Source organism: Notolepis coatsorum (genome assembly GCF_963971535.1).
Source record: "Notolepis coatsorum genome assembly, chromosome: 16".
In the NCBI taxonomy this organism is placed as follows: Eukaryota; Metazoa; Chordata; class Actinopteri; order Aulopiformes; family Paralepididae; genus Notolepis; species Notolepis coatsorum.
This window is the reverse complement of record NC_140180.1, coordinates 2,956,567-2,973,213: the sequence shown is the minus strand read 5'-3', so window position 1 is coordinate 2,973,213 and position 16,647 is coordinate 2,956,567. Positions and strand designations below refer to the sequence as shown.

The window sequence follows — 16,647 nt, the reverse complement described above, 5'->3', positions numbered from 1 at the left end:
AGCGTTCCTGTCAGCAGCATAGGTGACAGACAGTCACGACAAAAACGTTTGCTGCTTTTTAATCCACTTTAAATGACTCGTTGGCACAGGTGTCTTCATAAAAAGACAATATTTCTGCATTGATCTCAGCGTGTGGACTGTATCTCATATTTTTATATTATCGTATATATATATATATATATATATATATATATCTTCCTTAGTTCGCTACAGTCCTATAGTTGATACATAGAAAATAATGACAATTTGAGCCTATCGCGTTATATTAAAAAACCAAAGCAATGCAATGCCATAAACTTTACATAAATCGATGAAAACGTTGTAATACCATAAACATAAAATGTTTAGATGTTTAGACATATACATAATCATACCAGTTAGGGTACAGACCCTCACTTGCACCTTGTGTATATTTTCTCATATTTTTATATTCAAGATTCAAGATAGTTTATTGTCATGTTCACAGTTAAACAGACAGTTTGCCATACAATGAAAATCTTACTTTGCTAGTCCGCCCTTCACACAAAATCACACAATACTTAAACTAAAACATATTTAAATACAAGCGAGTGCTAAAAAAGAAGGTAGAAATTGATAAATATAATATATACAAGGCACAGTTCATTCAGATCTTGATCAAATCCTCATGTCGGAGGAAATGTGTCTGCTGTGGGTCTTATTTAACCTGTTAAGCTCTAGTCCTATTTTCAGAAATTTCGCCTAAAGGTACATGCCTAAGTAAATGGAAGATTGCTCCACTTCTACAAGGTCAATTTGCATGTTCTTGGTATCTAGGAACATCTAGGGACCTGGAGGTATGTATTCCCAGTGTCAGAAATATTGTGTCTGTTACTAGGCTTGAGTAAATTGTGATGAAAAATAAATTATGATTTTTTTTTTGCATCTGTGCCGGTGAATAACACCATGAAAACATTGAGGTTCTTTTGATTTAGCTCACTGAGCTCATTCAGCACCGTATTGAGATCAAGTGTACAAAAAGATCTAAGCAAATGAATAAAGGGCAGATGATTAAACGGAAGGATTTGTAGATACAGTAATAAATTATAATGATACAGTATGATATGAAGACAGTAGATATACAGTATGATATGAAGACAGTAGATATACAGTATGATATGAAGACAGTAGATATAGATATACAGTATGATATGAAGACAGTAGATATACAGTATGATATGATATGAAGAAGATATACAGTATGATATGATATGAAGACAGTAGATATACAGTATGATATGATATGAAGACAGTAGATATACAGTATGATATGAAGACAGTAGATATACAGTATGATATGAAGACAGTAGATATACAGTATGATATGAAGACAGTAGATATACAGTATGATATGAAGACAGTAGATATACAGTATGATATGAAGACAGTAGATATACAGTATGATATGAAGACAGTAGATATACAGTATGCTATGAATACAGTAGATATACAGTATGATATGAAGACAGTAGATATACAGTATGATATGAAGACAGTAGATATACAGTATGATATGAAGACAGTATAAATATACAGTATGATATGAAGACAGTATAAATATACAGTATGATATGAAGACAGTAGATATACAGTATGATATGAAGACAGTAGATATACAGTATGATATGAAGACAGTAGATATACAGTATGATATGAAGACAGTAGATATACAGTATGATATGAAGACAGTAGATATACAGTATGATATGAAGACAGTAGATATACAGTATGATATGAAGACAGTAGATATACAGTATGCTATGAAGACAGTAGATATACAGTATGATATGAAGACAGTAGATATACAGTATGATATGAAGACAGTAGATATACAGTATGATATGAAGACAGTAGATGTACAGTATGACATGAAGACAGTAGATATACAGTATGATATGAAGACAGTATATATACAGTATGATATGAAGACAGTAGATATACAGTATGATATGAAGACAGTAGATATAGATATACAGTATGATATGAAGACAGTATATATACAGTATGATATGAAGACAGTAGATATACAGTATGCTATGAAGACAGTAGATATACAGTATGATATGAAGACAGTAGATATACAGTATGATATGAAGACAGTAGATATAGATATACAGTATGATATGAAGACAGTATATATACAGTATGATATGAAGACAGTAGATATACAGTATGATATGAAGACAGTAGATATACAGTATGATATGAAGACAGTAGATATACAGTATGATATGAAGACAGTAGATATACAGTATGCTATGAAGACAGTAGATATACAGTATGATATGAAGACAGTAGATATACAGTATGATATGAAGACAGTATATATACAGTATGCTATGAAGACAGTAGATATACAGTATGATATGAAGACAGTAGATATACAGTATGATATGAAGACAGTATATATACAGTATGATATGAAGACACTAGATAATACAGTATGATATGAAGACAGTATATATACAGTATGATATGAAGACAGTAGATATACAGTATGATATGAAGACAGTAGATATACAGTATGATATGAAGACAGTAGATATACAGTATGACATGAAGACAGTAGATATACAGTATGATATGAAGACAGTATATATACAGTATGATATGAAGACAGTAGATATACAGTATGATATGAAGACAGTAGATATACAGTATGATATGAAGACAGTAGATATACAGTATGATATGAAGACAGTAGATATACAGTATGATATGAAGACAGTAGATATACAGTATGATATGAGTGTAACTCGTGTGTCTCTCCTCCTCCTCCCTCTTCCTCCTCCTCTCTCCTCCTCCTCCTCCTCCTCTCCCCCTCCTCCTCCTCCTCTCCTCCTCCTCCTCTCCTCTCCTCCTCCTCCTCTACCTCTCCTCCTCCTCCTCCTCTCCTCCTGCTCTCTCCTCCTCCTCCTCTCCTCCTGCTCTCTCCTCCTCCTCCTCTCCTCTCCTCCTGCTCTCTCCTCTCCTCCTGCTCTCTCCTCCTCTCTCCTCCTGCTCTCTCTCCTCTCCTCCTCCCCTCCTCCCTCCTCTCCTCCTCTCTCCTCCTGCTTTCTCTCCTCTCCTCCTGCTCTCTCTCCTCCTCCTCTCTCCTCCTCCTCCCTCCTCTCCTCCTCCTCTCTCCTCCTCCTCTCTCCTCCTCCTCCCTCCTCTCCTCCTGCTCTCTCTCCTCCTCAGGTCCCAAGAGCTACCTCTCCTCCACCATGACGGAGCGCTTCGACTGCTTCTACTGCCGCGACAACCTGCACGGCAAGAAGTACGTGAAGAAGGACGACAAGCACGTCTGCACCAAGTGCTTCGACAAGATCTGCGCCAACACCTGCGCCGAGTGCAGGCGCCCCATCGGTGCCGACGCCAAGGTGAGCGTGGGGTTAATGTGTGTGTGGGGGGGCGGAGCTTCCTATATAGGCGACATAGTCGGTTGCCTAGAGCGCCACCCAGAGGGGGGTGCCAAAAACTGCACCGGCAAAAAAAACAAAAAGAAAATCTTCTTTTTTTAGCTGAACACGGTTTTTGCGCCCCCTATATCTGCAACCAATATTTTAACATTTAAAAAATAAATCTAACATAAGGGGAAATTATAGGGGGGGGGGGGCTTGCCTAGGGCACCAAATGTGCGAGGTCCGGCCCTGTGTGTGTGTGTGTGTGTGTGTGTGTGTGTGTGTGTGTGTGTGTGTGTGTGTGTGTGTGTGTGTGTGTGTGTGTGTGTGTGTGTGTGTGTGTGTGTGTGTGTGTGTGTGTGTGTGTGTGTGTGTGTGTGTGTGTGTGAGTCCATCAGGGTCAGCATCCAGTTGAGGACCATCATATTATTCAACTGCATCGTAATGAAAATGACGATGGAACTAAAACGACCTTCCAATGACATTTCTTCACACATTTAAGGTCTTAATTCACGAGCAATGTTAGTTAATATTATGCTCATCATTCATTTAGACGATAGGAGTGCCTAGTACAGTATCACAATCTGATCATTTGATCACAATAATGTGATTCTATGGAAATATGATATAAGACCAGTTCACAGTTCAATACTCAATACGATACTGTTAATGAGCCTTAAACCCTATATCCCATCCCAGCCTCCTCGACCCCCATCCCAGCCTCCTCGACCCCCATCCCAGCCTCCTCGACCCCCATCCCAGCCTCCTCGACCCCCCATCCCAGCCTCCTCGACCCCCATCCCAGCCTGTATCTGATTTGGGATCACGTTATGAAAGTGGCCCAAATCAGAATTGAAAAGATCAGATTCCATGTGATTTGTGTTGTTCACTCACACATTCACACGCCGACAGCGGAGGTGCCAACCTGCTCATTAGTGTCTTGCTCAAGGACACTTGGGCACGCTGCCGGGGGGGGGGGGGGGATCCAATTACCGTCCAATTACCGTCCCAAGCCACCGTCACCACTTTTTGCCTGCAGTGTGAACTTCTATTCTCTTTCTTTATCGCTCCTCTCTCTCATCCCTCTCTCCTCTGCCCCCTCTCTCTCCCACTCTTCTCTCTCCTCTCTCTCCCCTCTCTCCCCTCTCTTCTCTCTCCTCTCTCTCCCCTCTCTCTCCTCTCTTTCCCCTCTCTCTCCCCCTCTCTCTCCTCTCTCTCCTCTCGCTCCCCTCTCTCTCCCCTCTCTCCTCTCTCCCTCTCTCTCCCCTCTCTCTCCCTCTCTCTCTCTCCCTCCCTCTCCCCTCTCTCTCTCACTCCCTCTCTTTCCTCTCGCCCTCTCTCCTCTCTCTCCCTCCCTCTCCCCTGTCTCCCTCTCTCTCTCACTCCCTCTCCTCTCTCTCTCCTCTCTCCCCCCCCTCTCCCCCTCTCTCTCCTCTCGCTCCCCTCTCTCTCCCCTCTCCCCCCTCTCTCTCCCCTCTCTCCCTCTCTCTCTCACTCCCTCTCCTCTCTCTCCCCTCTCCCCCTCTCTCTCTCTCTCCTCTCTCCCTCTCTCTCTCACTCCCTCTCTCCTCTCTCTCACTCCCTCTCTCCACTCTCTCCTCCCTCTCTCCTCTCTCTCCTCTCTCTCTCCTCTCTTTCTCCCCCCCTATCTCCTCTCTCTCTCCTCTCTCTCTCCCCCCCTCTCTCCTCTCTCTCTCCCCCCCTCTCTCCTCTCTCCCCCCCCTCTCTCCTCTCTCTCCCCTCTCTCCCTCTCTCTCTCACTCCCTCTCCTCTCTCTCTCCTCTCTCTCCCCCCTCTCTCTCCCCTCTCTCTCTCTCTCTCACTCCCTCTCCTCTCTCTCCCTCTCCCCCTCTCTCTCTCTCTCCTCTCTCCCTCTCTCTCTCACTCCCTCTCTCCTCTCTCTCACTCCCTCTCTCCTCTCTCCTCCCTCTCTCTCTCTCTCCCTCTCTCCTCTCTCTCTCCTCTCTTTCTCCCCCCCCTCTCTCCTCTCTCTCCCCCCTCTCCCCTCTCTCTCCTCCCTCTCCTCTCTCTCCTCTCTCTCTCCCCCCCCTCTCTCCCCCCCCTCTCTCTCTCCCCCCCCCCTCTCTCCTCTCTCTCTCCTCTCTCCCTCTCTCTCCCCCCTCTCTCCTCTCTCTCTCCCCCCTCTCCTCCCTCTCTCCCCTCTCCCCCCCTCTCTCCTCTCTCTCCTCTCTCCTCTCTCACTCCCTCTCCTCTCCCCCCTCTCCCCCCTCCCCCCCCTCTCTCCCCCCCCTCTCCCCCTCTCTCTCCTCTCTCTCTCTCCAGAGTTGCACCATAAGAACCGGTACTGGCACGAGGACTGCTTCAAATGCGCTAAGTGCTACAAGCCTCTGGCCAGCGAGCCGTTCAGCGCCCGCGACGACGGCAAGATCATGTGCGGGAAGTGCAACTCCAGAGAGGACGGCAACCGCTGCCAGGGCTGCTACAAGGTGGTGCTGCCAGGTCTGTAGGGGGCGCTGCCAGGGCTGCTACAAGGTGGTGCTGCCAGGTCTGTAGGGGGCGCTGCCAGGGCTGCTACAAGGTGGTGCTGCCAGGTCTGTAGGGGGCGCTGCCAGGGCTGCTACAAGGTGGTGCTGCCAGGTCTGTAGGGTGCTGCCAGGTGGTGCTACAAGGTGGTGCTGCCAGGTCTGTAGGGTGCTGCCAGGTGGTGCTACAAGGTGGTGCTGCCAGGTCTGTAGGGTGCTGCCAGGTGGTGCTACAAGGTGGTGCTGCCAGGTCTGTAGGGCGCGGCCATATGGCCAAACATGTTATCACGATATATCACAATAACATTTTTCATATCGTTCGATATCGATAATTATCAATATTTTTATTTCGTATAATTTTTTTTTTTTTTTTTTTTTTTTATTATTTAAACATGTTTATTTTGCAGCAATTCTTTGTCGTTGCCGCCATCTTTAGTGTTACATCCCCTCACACTCCAGTTCTCAGGCTGCAGCTGGTTTAAAAGCTAAAGTAAACCGGCTTCTCTGCTGGCTGTGGCTCCAGAGGAGTTGAACAGTTTCTTTTCTATCTTTTGGCGCTTTTTTGGTGGACAAACCACCGCACATGTGCACCGTGACCGTGACTCGTGACTGGAGTCTAGTTCTGCTAGCACACATAGCCTACTGTGTACAGACGGTTTCAAACTGTATTTTAAATTAGAAAGCAAACTAAATAAATGGACAAGAGAAAAAGAAATCTCAATTTGGTCAGTATTGTCATTTGGACAAGCAAAGCCATTACTCTAAGTTGCAGGCAAGAAAGACAAGTCTGTCCACTGTCTCTGGGTTTAAAACTGCCCTGTTGCAGGTCACAATACAAATAAATGCAAAAAATAAATTTAATTTTTTTTTATTATCGATTATTAAAATATATCGCAATAATTATCGTTACCGTTTTATCGCCCAGCCCTAGTCTGTAACCGCTGCCTGCCAGGTCTGTCACGCACACTGAGAGAAGGAAGGGTCACACGCCAAGCACACTGAGAGAAGGAAGGGTCACACGCCAAGCACACTGAGAGAAGGAAGGGTCACATGCCAAGCACACTGTAGAGAAGGAAGGGTCACATGCCAAGCACACTGTAGAGAAGGAAGGGTCACATGCCAAGCACACTGTAGAGAAGGAAGGGTGGGTCACACGCCAAGCACACTGTAGAGAAGGAAGGGTCACATGCCAAGCACACTGAGAGAAGGAAGGGTGGGTCACACGCCAAGCACACTGTAGAGAAGGAAGGGTCACATGCCAAGCACACTGAGAGAAGGAAGGGTCACATGCCAAGCACACTAGAGAAGGAAGGGTCACACGCCAAGCACACTGAGAGAAGGAAGGGTCACACGCCAAGCACACTGAGAGAAGGAAGGGTCACACGCCAAGCACACTGAGAGAAGGAAGGGTCACACGCCAAGCACACTGTAGAGAAGGAAGGGTCACACGCCAAGCACACTGAGAGAAGGAAGGGTCACACGCCAAGCACACTGTAGAGAAGGAAGGGTCACATGCCAAGCACACTGAGAGAAGGAAGGGTCACATGCCAAGCACACTGTAGAGAAGGAAGGGTCACACGTGTGTGTGTTAGTGTGGTAGTGAAAGGGTTAACCTTCTGTAGTGTGGTAGTGAAAGGTTAACCGTCTGTAGTGTGGTAGTGAAAGGGTTAACCTTCTGTAGTGTGGTAGTGAGAGGTTAACCTTCTGTAGTGTGGTAGTGAAAGGTTAACCTTCTGTAGTGTGGTAGTGAAAGGGTTAACCTTCTGTAGTGTGGTAGTGAAAGGTTAACCTTCTGTAGTGTGCTAGTGAAAGGGTTAACCGTCTGTAGTGTGGTAGTGAAAGGGTTAACCTTCTGTAGTGTGGTAGTGAAAGGTTAACCTTCTGTAGTGTGGTAGTGAAAGGGTTAACCTTCTGTAGTGTGGTAGTGAAAGGGTTAACCTTCTGTAGTGTGGTAGTGAAAGGTTAACCTTCTGTAGTGTGGCAGTGAAAGGTTAACCTTCTGTAGTGTGGCAGTGAAAGGGTTAACCTTCTGTAGTGGTAGTGAAAGGTTAACCTTCTGTAGTGTGGTAGTGAAAGTGTTAACCTTCTGTAGTGTGGTAGTGAAAGGTTAACCTTCTGTAGTGTGGTAGTGAAAGGTTAACCTTCTGTAGTGTGGTAGTGAAAGGTTAACCGTCTGTAGTGTGGTAGTGAAAGGTTAACCGTCTGTAGTGTGGTAGTGAAAGGTTAACCTTCTGTAGTGTGGTAGTGAAAGTGTTAACCTTCTATAGTGTGGTAGTGAAAGGTTAACCTTCTGTAGTGTGGTAGTGAAAGTGTTAACCTTCTATAGTGTGGTAGTGAAAGTGTTAACCTTCTATAGTGTGGTAGTGAAAGGGTTAACCTTCTATAGTGTGGTAGTGAAAGGTTAACCTTCTGTAGTGTAGTAGCGAAAGGTTAATCTTCTGTAGTGTGGTAGTGAAAGGGTTAACCGTCTGTAGTGTGGTAGTGAAAGGTTAACCTTCTGTAGTGTGGTAGTGAAAGGGTTAACCTTCTGTAGTGTGGTAGTGAAAGGTTAACCTTCTGTAGTGTGGTAGTGAAAGGTTAACCTTCTGTAGTGTGGTAGTGAAAGTGTTAACCTTCTGTAGTGTGGTAGTGAAAGGGTTAACCTTCTGTAGTGTGGTAGTGAAAGGTTAACCTTCTGTAGTGTGGTAGTGAAAGGTTAACCGTCTGTAGTGTGGTAGTGAAAGGTTAACCGTCTGTAGTGTGGTAGTGAAAGGTTAACCTTCTGTAGTGTGGTAGTGAAAGTGTTAACCTTCTATAGTGTGGTAGTGAAAGGTTAACCTTCTGTAGTGTGGTAGTGAAAGTGTTAACCTTCTATAGTGTGGTAGTGAAAGTGTTAACCTTCTATAGTGTGGTAGTGAAAGGGTTAACCTTCTATAGTGTGGTAGTGAAAGGTTAACCTTCTGTAGTGTAGTAGCGAAAGGTTAATCTTCTGTAGTGTGGTAGTGAAAGGGTTAACCGTCTGTAGTGTGGTAGTGAAAGGTTAACCTTCTGTAGTGTGGTAGTGAAAGGGTTAACCTTCTGTAGTGTGGTAGTGAAAGGTTAACCTTCTGTAGTGTGGTAGTGAAAGGTTAACCGTCTGTAGTGTGGTAGTGAAAGGTTAACCTTCTGTAGTGTGGTAGTGAAAGGTTAACCTTCTGTAGTGTGGTAGTGAAAGGTTAACCTTCTGTAGTGTGGTAGTGAAAGAGTTAACCTTCTGTAGTGTGGTAGTGAAAGGGTTAACCTTCTGTAGTGTGGTAGTGAAAGGTTAACCTTCTGTAGTGTGGTAGTGAAGGGTTAACCTTCTGTAGTGTGGTAGTGAAAGGTTAACCGTCTGTAGTGTGGTAATGAAAGGTTAACCGTCTGTAGTGTGGTAGTGAAAGGGTTAACAGTCTGTAGTGTGCTAGTGAAAGGTTAACCTTCTGTAGTGTGGTAGTGAAAGGGTTAACAGTCTGTAGTGTGCTAGTGAAAGGTTAACCTTCTGTAGTGTGGTAGTGAAAGGGTTAACCTTCTGTAGTGTGGTAGTGAAAGGGTTAACCTTCTGTAGTGTGCTAGTGAAAGGTTAACCGTCTGTAGTGTGGTAGTGAAAGGGTTAAGACCAGGGGTACCACAAAAATGCGTTCACAATTGTCACTGGACTCGTCGCGCCGTGCGCCAAGTACCCGGCGGCCGGCACTTATCTGTCACCTAGACTTTGCATAATAATAGGATACCAATAGCGTCACAAAGAACGAGAAGAGCCAAACCAAAATACAAGCCCTGTACCAATTGGTGGGGGTTTGCTTGAGCTGTGGAACCTCTCACTATGTGACAACGGTCCCAACTGGAAGGATCAAGGATGAGGCATTAAGTTGTGCTTCAGAAGGAAACTGTCCTTCTGTAACCCCAAGTTACATTGTTCATTTAGTTTGTATTAACTTTTCTAGTTTAAGTTCATTCAATTAAAGAAATTGTAACCACAATTACATTTAAAACATTGTTTGTTTTTCAACCATATCTGTTGACAATATACAATTTCTTTATATATTGAAGGCTACAACATCCTGCTACCTTTTTCAGCTTCTCTATTTCAAGGCAATATTTACAAAAGCTAAACTAAAACTAGTAATTTCCTATACAAACATGTTTCCTACTATTTATTCTGCATAATAATAATAATCTGTTCTGTGCCCATATTACGACTGCACCACTGGGTAAGACGTGATGAATAAGCGATGGTGTTTTAAAAGCTTGTTGCTCCCCAGGTACCCAGAACGTGGAGTACAAGAACAAGGTGTGGCACGAGGAGTGCTTCACCTGCTTCGAGTGCAAGCACCCGATCCGCACGCAGAGCTTCCTGACCAAGGGCGACGACATCTACTGCACGCCGTGCCACGACAAGAAGTTCGCCAAGAAGTGCTACCACTGCAAACAGGTACTACAGAGCCACGCGTCCAGGCGGGCCTCCGTCTGCAGGGCGCAGGGCGCTACATTTAAAAGGAACACGTCGCCAACATTTTGGGGGGAAATTAGCTCCAGAGAGAGAGACGAGAAGATATAGATACCAGTTTCCTCTCTGTGTGGGTTCAGTAGAAAGCCATCTGGCTACACGTTAGCCTAGCTTAGCACAATGAATGGAAGCGGACATGACCGGTTAGCTTTCGGGGGGAGAGGTGTTAGTTGGACAATGCCTATAGGCTAACCGGCACTGTCCGCTTCCATTCATTGTGCTAAGCTAGGCTAACGTGCAGCCAGATGGCTTTCTACTGAACGCACACAGAGAGGAGACTGGTATCTATATCTTCTCGTCTCTCTCTCTGGAGAAGACGCTGAGCTAATTTCCCCCAAAATGTTGGCGTGTTCCTTTTAAGACTTTTTAATACCACTTAGAGCTCAATTTAATACCAATTTCACAACCACACTAGCAACAAAAAACAAAACAACACAGTGACACTGAACTGGCGGCTGCACTTAAAGGGGAACTATCTTATAAATGGCCTTTTTGAGTGTTTAGCATTGTTTCCTAGCTATGTGAACTTATATTAATATGATCTATGTCTCAAAATTCTCATATTGGCGCATTCTTCCAATTCTCCTCTCACAATATTCACCCTCACTGAACTGAGTCATTTGAAAATGTGCTGATCTGTGATGTCAGAGAGACACCGCTGCATGTTAATGTTCAGGCGGCGACGCCACACAGTGGTTTAGGAGCCCAGGCTCAAAACAGCTCGAGATCTTGAGGTAGAAAAATGCTGTTTTTGAGGACTTGATTAGAAATACAAAACAATGAATAAAAAAAATATATATATTACAGAGGTGTTCCATAGACTCACAGGAATTGTGTAAAAGTGCCCAAATAGCGAAAGAAATAGTAAAATAGTTCCCCTTTAAATGATCACCCGTTCCCTGCAAGCTCCCATAGTAGCGCCGCAAAACTTGAATACAAAAACATATTTGTTATAATGTGGGTTCACTGGGTTACTTGTCATTCAGGCAGTCAGACCTTCACCTGCAGTGTCCTATGAGACACACCTGGTAGTAACGAGTATAATGAGTAACAGCTGTGTGTTGCATTGGACCTGGATTGCTTTTGACAGCGTGAAATAAACATCACAGAGACGAGCATTCGGCCGGGACCTTTACATTATTACAATATTTAATAGTATTTCATCTCCGACAGCCGGGCTGCCAACCTCAAAAAATATTTTTATACCTGTGCAAATGAAATTTGAGAAAATTGAGAATTATAAATTTAAAGACATTTGAGATACCCTTACATTGAGAATTCTGAATTTAAGACATTTGAATACCCCTCTGCCACACAGCTGAACAGGACAGCAGCCGAAACCCGTCCAATCTTTCGCCGTCGACTAAAGACGCACTTCTTCAGTCATTATCTGAAAAGACTTTTTTTTTTTTTATTAAAATAAAAACTCTAACCCTAACTAACCTTACTGTCATGCACTTGTCCTAATAAACTAACCTACACTGTAGCACTCAACACTTTGATGATGAACATGGTTACTCAGCTGATAGAGTTGTGCCCTTCTTCCTGATGGCTTGTTGTACAGAACTTGTAAGTCGCTTTGGATAAAAGCGTTTCAGCTAAATGACTAAATGTAAATGTAAATGTAAATGTAAATGTAATGTAAATGTAAATGACTAAATATAAATGTAAATGACTAAATGTAAATGTGATGTACATTACTAAATGTAAATGTAAATGACTAAATGTAAATGTAATGTAAATGTAAATGACTAAATGTAAATGTAAATGTAAATGTAAATGTAAATGACTAAATGTAAATGTAAATGACTAAATGACTAAATGTAAATGTAAATGTAAATGTAAATGACTAAATGTAAATGTAAATGACTAAATGTAAATGTAAATGTAAATGTAAATGACTAAATGTAAATGACTAAATGACTAAATGTAAATGTAAATGACTAAATGTAAATGACTAAATGTAATGTAAATGACTAAATGACTAAATGTAAATGTAAATGACTAAATGTAAATGTAAATGTAAATGACTAAATGTAAATGACTAAATGTAAATGTAATGTAAATGTAAATGACTAAATGTAAATGTAAATGTAAATGTAAATGACTAAATGTAAATGTAAATGTAAATGTAAATGACTAAATGTAAATGACTAAATGACTAAATGTAAATGTAAATGACTAAATGTAAATGACTAAATGTAAATGACTAAATGTAAATGACTAAATGTAAATGACTAAATGACTAAATGTAAATGTAAATGACTAAATGTAAATGACTAAATGTAAATGACTAAATGTAAATGTAAATGACTAAATGTAAATGACTAAATGTAAATGACTAAATGTAAATGACTAAATGACTAAATGTAAATGTAAATGACTAAATGTAAATGACTAAATGTAAATGACTAAATGTAAATGTAAATGACTAAATGTAATGTAAATGTAAATGACTAAATGTAAATGTAAATGACTAAATGTAAATGTAAATGACTAAATGTAAATGTAAATGACTAAATGTAATGTAAATGACTAAATGTAAATGTAAATGTAAATGTAAATGTAAATGACTAAATGTAAATGTAAATGACTAAATGTAAATGACTAAATGTAAATGTAGATGACTAAATGTAAATGTAAATGTAAATGTAAATGACTAAATGACTAAATGTAAATGTAAATTGACTAAATGTAAATGTAAATGTAAATGTAAATGTAAATGTAAATGACTAAATGACTAAATGTAAATGTAAATGACTAAATGTAAATGACTAAATGACTAAATGTAAATGACTAAATGACTAAATGTAGGTGTTTGGGGGTGTGTGCCCGCGGCGTGTCTCTGCCCCTCCAGGCCATCACCTCCGGCGGCATCACCTACCAGGACCACCCCTGGCACTCTGAGTGCTTCGTGTGCAGCACCTGCCGCAAGACGCTGGCGGGCGGGCGCTTCACCACCCACGAGGACCACGTGTACTGCGTGGACTGCTTCAAGACGGACGTGGCCAAGAAGTGTCACGGCTGCAAGAGCCCCATCACAGGTCAGACGCTGCACCGGAACCAATGGCTGCTTTTTTTTTTATATAAAGCAGCTTTTTATCCAAAGCGCTTTACAATTTGTTCCTCACATTTTACCCGTTCACTCACTCACACACTCGCACACCGACGGCGGAGGCGACCATGCAAGGTGCCAACAACCTGCACATCGGGAGCAGTTAGGGGTTAAGTGTCTCGCTCGACAAGGACACATCGACACGCTGCCCGGGAGGAGCGGGGAATCGAACCGGGAACCTCCGGATTGCCAGACGACTGCTCTACCTCCTGAGCCACTGTCGCCTCCACACAACCAGCACACACAGGAACAACCTGCACTTTATTTTATTATTGCCTATATTTATGTCTTGTACTATGACCCTGCCCAATGCCCATACCTGTACCTCCCATCCCCCATGCTGGTGTGACGCCCGAATTCCCCCAATAAATCAATCATCTTTATTTTCTAAAAGCTGTCTGAATGAGGTCTCCTCTCTCTCTCTCTCCGCTCCCTCTCTCTCCCCTCTCTCTCTCTCTCCGCTCCCTCTCTCTCCGCTCCCTCTCTCTCCTCTCCTCCCTCCCTCCCTCCCTCTCTCTCTCCCCTCTCTCTGCTCCCTCTCTCTCCTCTCCCTCTCCTCCCTCTCTCCCTCCCTCCCTCCCTCCCTCTCTCTCTCTCTCAGGGTTCGGTCACGGCACCAATGTGGTGAACTACGAGGGCTTCTCTTGGCACGACTACTGCTTCAACTGCAAGAAGTGCTGCCTCACGCTGGCCAACAAGCGTTTCGTCATCCAGGCCGAGCAGATCTACTGCCCCGACTGTGCCAAGAAGCTGTGAGCCGCGCGGCGGGCACAAGATTTAAAGAGTCAAGATTCAAGAGAGTCAAGATTCATGATTCAAGATTCAACAGATTCAAGATTCAAGAGATTTATTCGTCACATATATACACGAGACATGCAGTGACATGAAGGTGGCCATGCGCGCCTTGATTGTGAAAAAAAAAAATATATACAAATAGAATAGATAATAAAATAGACATGATAAACGTACTAAGATAAAATACAATGCTAAGCTTACGAATTAAAGGTAATATACAATATACAGTTATACTATATATATTATAGCTATACTAACAACCCACTATATACAATATACTATACAACCCACGATCTTATGGCGCTTTCCCACTGCATGGTACCTCCTCGACTCTACTCTGCCTTTTCGGTCTTCCATTGCCGAAATTTGCGGATTGACTTTAGTACCTGCTTTGTCGAGGTTCCAAGCGGGTAGAACGGGTACCAAAAAAAAAAGTGATCTGAAACACTGATTGGTCAGAAGAGAGAATCAATTAAACTAAATACCAGGTACCAATAGCAAGTAGAGTCGAGGTGATACCACACAGTGGAACAGCGGCATTAAGAGAGAATAATACCAGTGCAGCCTGATGTCATCCCAAGAGTGAAGTATGCACTAGGTTTGATGGATTAGCTACAGGTTAAGTGCATTAGATTAGTCTGTTTTGGTGTCATGGTGGGATACTAACAATGTGCCAACTGGTTTCTCTTCTGAGCTTGTGACGCAATACTAAAAGACTTGCTGTACTCCCGACTGCCGTTGCCTAATAAGTAGGGATGTCCGATATTATCGACCGATATTGGCATTAAAATTTAATATCGGAAATAATCGGTATCGGTTTTCAATTTTTTTTTTTTTTTTTTACATTTATTTAACCTTTATTTACCCAGGCAAGCAAGTAAGCACAAATTCTGATTTTATTTATTGTCAAAAGTATGCATAATGTTGTGTTAATTCCACGACAAGAGATATGTAATATTAATTACCTGAAATTATTCCGTTTCTTTGGGGGGGGTGGGAAACCCTGCATATATCGGTATCGGATGATATCGGTATCGGTAAAAAAGCCAATATCGAACATCCCTACTAATAAGGGGCCCTTTTCAGTGCCTTGCTGGAAGTGTTCCAAGAGAATAATAATGTTCTTTCTAGATGCATACTGCTGCTTATACATACTACTCGCTTGCATAATTATAACCTGTTATATCGCTGAATGTTTTGCATAGATCAGTATTAGGATTTGAGTTATTCTGTAGGAGGATTTGATTTGTCAAAGTGAGGTCTTTGTGGATTCAGAATGGCTAATGCTGATGTAGGCTAATCGTGTCCTCTTAACCCTTTCACTACCAAATGGTTAACCCTTTCACTGGGACAACACAGAAGGTTAACCCTTTCACTACCACACTACAGAAGGTTAACCCTTTCACTGGGACAATACACGTTAACCCTTTCACTACCACACTACAGCCGGTTAACCATTTCACTACCACACTACAGCCGGTTAACCCTTTCACTACCACACTAGACGGTTAACCCTTTCACTACCACACTACAGACGGTTAACCCTTTCACTACCACACTAGACGGTTAGTGAAAGGGTTAACCTTCTGTAGTGTGGTAGTGAAAGGGTTAACCTTCTGTAGTGTGGTAGTGAAAGGGTTAACCGTCCGTAGTGTGGTAGTGAAAGGGTTAACCGTCTGCAGTGTGGTAGTGAAAGGGTTAAGTCTTTCTGGGATGAACAGACTGGGATGGGAATGTAAATCACCAATAAATAAACGGATGTAACCGTCGTCTGTGTTCCTTCTCTCCATCACTCTGCTGATATGTAAATGTGCCTACCGTACTTTTCGGACTATAAACCGCGGCTTTTCCCCCCATTTTTCGACCCTGCGGCTTATATAACGGTGCGGCTTATATGTGACTCGACGTGACCAAACGCGAAAATGTAAAAATCTAAATATTGCTTTTTTGACTGCATTGAAATGTTATTTATCTGTTCCCTTATTTGCTAAACTTAATACAACTTGTAAATGAGTTAATGCTTGTTATTTGTCCGACAGTATTGTGTCCCAATGCTAATTACATATGGTAATTAAACATTAAAACACCTGCGGCTTATAGTCCAGTGCGGCTTATATATGTACACATCATTCAATTTAGCTGCTGCGGCTTATAGTGCGAAAAGTACGGTACGTAACTATGCACTCAAGACTGTAGCGCTCACGTTGGACACTTTGACCAACACTGCCACTCACCCCGCTGCCAGAGTCGTACCCTTCCCTTCCTGCTGACTTGTTGTAGATATTTTGTAAGTTGCTTTGGACAAAAGCGTCAGATAAAATGTAAATGTAGATATATATATAGATGTTT

At 42.6% G+C, this 16,647-nt stretch overlaps 1 protein-coding gene across 1 annotated transcript; it reads left to right on the top strand.

Annotated features, from left to right (window-relative positions):
* Positions 1-3,224: 3,224 nt before the first annotated feature.
* Positions 3,225-15,823, top strand: LOC311242411 (four and a half LIM domains protein 1-like; the record flags this gene model as incomplete). The annotated part of the gene is made up of 5 exons (XM_084331366.1): positions 3,225-3,380; positions 5,687-5,861; positions 10,144-10,313; positions 13,246-13,432; positions 14,105-15,823. The coding sequence occupies 5 exons, from the start codon at positions 3,225-3,227 to the stop codon at positions 14,257-14,259; spliced, it is 843 nt and encodes a 280-aa protein (XP_084187492.1). The 3' UTR covers positions 14,260-15,823.
* Between the last annotated feature and the right edge of the window lie 824 nt (positions 15,824-16,647).